At 36.7% G+C, this 4,961-nt stretch overlaps 1 protein-coding gene and 1 long non-coding RNA gene across 2 annotated transcripts; one reads left to right on the forward strand and one right to left on the reverse strand.

Moving 5' to 3' along the window:
* Window positions 1–504: 504 nt before the first annotated feature.
* Window positions 505–990, forward strand: LOC138897772 (uncharacterized). Its single transcript, XM_070183783.1, has 2 exons — window positions 505–669; window positions 727–990. Exons 1-2 carry the CDS (start codon window positions 505–507, stop codon window positions 988–990), a joined length of 429 nt encoding a protein of 142 aa, XP_070039884.1.
* A 1,874-nt stretch (window positions 991–2,864) lies between these two features.
* Window positions 2,865–3,756, reverse strand: LOC138896681 (uncharacterized). Its single transcript, XR_011410073.1, has 2 exons — window positions 3,297–3,756; window positions 2,865–3,207 (listed from the first exon to the last, which is right to left on the reverse strand). It is a non-coding gene; the product is annotated as an uncharacterized lncRNA (long non-coding RNA).
* Between the last annotated feature and the right edge of the window lie 1,205 nt (window positions 3,757–4,961).

Genomic DNA, 4,961 nt, shown 5'->3' on the forward strand with positions numbered 1-4,961 from the left:
GTTACACTAGCACTTGTATAAAAGTTCTAGATAAATATAGAGGTTTTCGTAGGAAGACCTTAGAACCTTATAGATTTGCTAGGAAAGTTATTAGAAGATTCTATCTATGTAGAAAATTCTAGAGAGGGGTATTTCTTGTAAATATTAAGGACTTGTGTAATAATTAATATTTACACACTAGCCCCTAGGAGACTAGTATATAAAGGGGGCCAGTCATTTGTAACTCATCAAGCAAAACAATCAAGTTCTCTACAATAAAAAATTTCCTTTGGCAATTATCATGTGTTCTAACATTCCCTTAGCGATCTTGAGTGTGGTAAGGCTGACTTGGCATAGCAAGAACGTGAGCAAGTTGTGGAAGATTGTGAGCGAGTTGTCAAGTGCCGCACGTATACTTAGTCAAAGACTAAGGACATGACAACGTGGTATCAAAGCAAAGATTATGACTAAAGGAATGTTAGAAAGAATATAAGAGATTGCTAGAAGGAAGCTTTGTAGGGAACCATGGTCGGGATTACCAAAGGTGTGGTACTTGCAAAAGGGGCAAATGTGAAGGTCCCTAAGCGAAAGCAGTATGGCGGTGCACGGGACGCACATGAGGTGGCAGACTTACTTTGGAGGATGGACAAGTACTTTGAGGTAGTCAAGGAGGATGACGAAGTTGTTAAGGTACGTAACGCCTCAATGTACTAAACCGAGGTTGTCGCGTTATGGTGGCGTCGAAAGTGTGATGACATGGAGAAGGGGCAATGCAAGATTGAGACACAGGAGCAGTTCAAGAAGGAGTTGAAGAAGCAATTATACCCGGTGAATGTGGTGTATGAGGCTAGGCAGAAGCTAAGGGAGCTCCGACAGACAGCTACAATTCGGGAGTATATGCGCAAGTTCACTACCTTAATGCTGCAAATCCCGTCATTATTCGAGGAAGATTCTCTCTTATATTTCATGGATGGGTTGAAAAATGGGGCACATATTTCATGGATGGGTTGAAAAAGAGGAAGATTCTCTCTTATATTTCATGGATGGGTTGAAAAATTCGGCACGAGTCCTAAGAGAGGGTGCTACTTCTGAAAGTATCACATAGGGCAAGGGAATGCCCAAAGTTGGGGAATCTTGAAGCAATGAACGGGAACTTTGCTCAGGCACACAAGGATATCACATGAGTGACCGCCTGCATTGGAGGGATGTACTTGGAATCTAAGAAGAAAGTAGGGGATTCCAAAGCCTATATTGGCGCCATGCAAATGGAGAATGGTGGTAGCAAGAAACGTTCGGCGGACATAGTTGAAGAGGATGGCCAGTTACGAAGTGATGACACACTATCAGACTTAGACGAGGCACCAAGCAGAGGGGTCAAGTTTCCTAACAAGGCTGGGACTACGGAGGGCAGCCAAATAGGGAATATAAGCAGGGACCCGGTGCTTGAGGAGTTGCTAGACTTGGTCGAGTCATCGGTAGATTCAGGCCAAGAGCAAGGAGAGGCATCTGATGGGCGGAGGATCGAGGCCATCATTGCTAGCTGTCCAAAGTACAAACGAGGCAAGAAAAAGGGTGACCGGTACCTAGTGACATGGGAAGGTAAACCACTCCATAGGGCATCATGGCTAATGGACAATGATCTTCGACGACACCAAGGCGAGGTGCGCGCGTACGTGTGGATACTTTGTGTCGAGGGCGGCATAAAATTGGGTGGGAGAAAGTGTCATAGCCCACCACATCATCATACCTTGTAGGTACCACTTGGCATATATTTTTGTCACATGGAAAGGTTACATAGAAAAGAGGCTAGCACTTGTATGAAAGCTCTAGAGAAATATAGAGATTTCCCTAGGAAGACCCATAACCTTATGGATTTGCTAGAAAAGTTCTTAGAAGATTCTAGCTATGTAGAGAATTTCAGAGAGGGGTCTTTCTAGTAAATATTAAGGACTTGTGTAACAAATACTCCCTCTATTTCAATTTAGATGAAGTAGTTTGACTCGACACGGAATTTAAGAAAAAAGAAGAAGACTTTTGAAACTTGTGATATTAAAAGCTTAAGGGGTAAAAGCTTTGTTGGGTCATGATATTTGTGTGGTTATAAAAACTTCTCATTGAAGGTAAAATGGTAAAATGAAGAGTTTAAAGTTGAATTATTTCCAAATTTAGAAATGTGTCATTTATTTTAAAACAGACTAAAAAGGAAAGTAACTTGTCTAATTTGAAACGGAATGAGTAATATTTACACACTAGCCCCTAGGAGACTAATATATAAAAGGGGTCATTCATTTGTAACTCATCAAGCAAAACAATCAAGTTCTCTAATACAAAAACTTCCTTTGGCAATTCTCCTATGTTCTAATATTCTCTTAGCGATCTTGAGTGTGGTAAAACTAACTTGGCATAGACAGAACGTGAGCAAGTTGTGCAAGATCGTGAGCGAGTTGTCAAGTACCGCACGTGTACTTAGTCAAAGACTAAGGACGTGACACTTGGGTACATTGGAATTTCAATTAGTTAATTCGTGCTTTTCTATATTGAACAAAATTTATCAGAAGTAAAGACAATTAGTTAATCTATTTAATATCCCTTGCTTTTAACAAATCCTAAATAAAAATCCTCATAAAAATGAAGTTAAATATGATGGAATTCAAATGTCTCCTTCCAAAAGACACATTATTTCATGTCCCACTCATTTTTACCAGAACGATAAGTTGCGTTATTCTTTTTTTTCCCCTTTTGGACAACGACGAGTAACTCGCGCATTTCAATAGAAGCACACTTATACTACAAATCAAAGAAGAAAATGAAGAGATAAGGGATATAAAGTCATAAAAAAGTAAAAAGAAATGGTGCAAATTAAAAAGACAACATGCACTGGGGTGTATAACGTAAATAACTCTTACTATATTGTACAAAAGAAGAACTGAAATTTCATTCTCCATTACATTTTGATGAAGTTGGAATAGAGATGACATTACAACATAAACATAATCCCACAAAACATTAGCTAGACAGAATAACTTGAAGCACTATATAATCTGGAAACACCAAAATGGTACGGTACCACAGCTCATGCTACGCCTTCATTGGACGTGAACAGTATACCATCTTCAACTTTTGAGCTTCTTACTTCTTACTTGGATCAGAACCTAGAGACATATTCAACTTAAAGATTAAAGCATCTCCTTTTTGTTTCCTCCGAGATAGGGAAAGAAGGCGCAACCCCTGTACAAAAGTTCAGTTAAAGAAATCAATTCCAGTAACATGAAATTGTATCAAATATATTAAGCAAGAGGAATAGAAAAAGAGTGAACTTGAATCTGCAGAAATCGAATGTTGCTTTGATTCCTTGAACAACAAAAAGTCCATCTTCATTAATGTCGCAGATGACTTTCGCATATTTTATCAAGTGGAGTGGAAGCAAGTAATTTACAGTATAAACTCTATCAACATAAATCATTAACAAACTAGACACAAGCCGCTCAGGACTTAGGTGTCCAAAGCTGAAAGCTTTAGAATTTACTTCCTTCCATGAACCAGCTTTAATTCTGATTATGCTTTCAAATTTGTCTGGTCTAGCCGGAGGAACCCATACTCTAATTTCTATATCATTCTTGGACTTGTTCTCTATAACAGTAAGCTTAGCACCCATTCTTATATTTGTTTCAGTGCTCGTGTGCAAAGTGGCTCTATCACTATAGTGCTTGTGTGTGAAAGTGTGTATGATCTGTGATAATAATTGGGGAGTGAAAAATTATTTATAATGCCAAATATAGTATTGTAAGATATATAGGAACATTCTTGGAAGTGTAAGCATTACAGCACAATAAGGAGAAAGACTTGGACTATGACAGGTGAAGTTACTAATTATGATATAGTGATAGCGGATTAACTAGTACTTTTTTTTTTTTTTGACTAGCTTATCGCCTCTAATATTATCTTGGCGAAAACCAGAACAAAAACAACACTGTATCATCTGTGACCTTGGATGGATGAAGTATTTCTTTTTCATTTTCTTTTTCTTTTTAATAATGGTAGTGGTAGCCGATCTAATTTGCATACATTTTGATTGTTCTATCTAATTTCTGTTATTTATTACCGGCACATGTATAAAGTAATTTTATCCACATAGGCTTAGACTTTATAATGATAAGTAGATCCTTTGGTCAATCATTTGCTATGTCAATAATCATTATGGCATAGTTCCAAACATTATGCTATATTTCAGGGAGAATTTGATTGAGCTACACAGATGAATGACATGCATTTAAATGACTTTCTTTTTATTTCTCTTATTCTCTTCAACTTGGTTTAATTTTCACTTTATAATACGTTGAGCTAATTAGCTCCATATTGATTTTTGGGCTTATTTTGTAACAAAAGTACTACGAAAATCTAATTGATATATTCAATGAAATAAAAAGATTTGATTCCTTTTTCACATGCCTATATAATATTGGTCGTAGAAAAATGAAGACATTTTTCCCAATGGAAAAATATTTTTCGAAAGAGAAATTAATACGTAAAAGTTTATTTAAGGTCAACAATATCTTGAGAATAATTAAATAAACTGGCTATATTATCAATTAGGAAAAAAATATTAGAAGAAGTTGACTGTAAATATAATTAATTTATTTGCCTCCAAAGGTCTCTAATAGTGACTCAGCTTTAGGCGTTAGTTACTAGTAATTAAAAGCAAGAAATATCAGAGAAAACGTAAGTCTGAATAATGTGACCTCTTTTGGACTATGTCTATTTGAAATGTGTACTGTGTTTGAGAACTATAGGCAGGTCAAAAGATGAACAGAAGCACAAAGAAGAGGGCAAATCCCGATGGAGTTAAATTAAAAAAGGCAGCGAAAATGAAAAACTTCGACACGCTAACTGAGTAGTTCCGTACAGAAAGTTGTTTAACTATAGAAATATTTACAGTGAATGGTGAATTTCAAGATAACGTTTAGGGAACATCAAAGCAACTT

This window comes from Nicotiana tomentosiformis, chromosome 8, assembly GCF_000390325.3.
Source record: "Nicotiana tomentosiformis chromosome 8, ASM39032v3, whole genome shotgun sequence".
Taxonomy (NCBI): domain Eukaryota; kingdom Viridiplantae; phylum Streptophyta; class Magnoliopsida; order Solanales; family Solanaceae; genus Nicotiana; species Nicotiana tomentosiformis.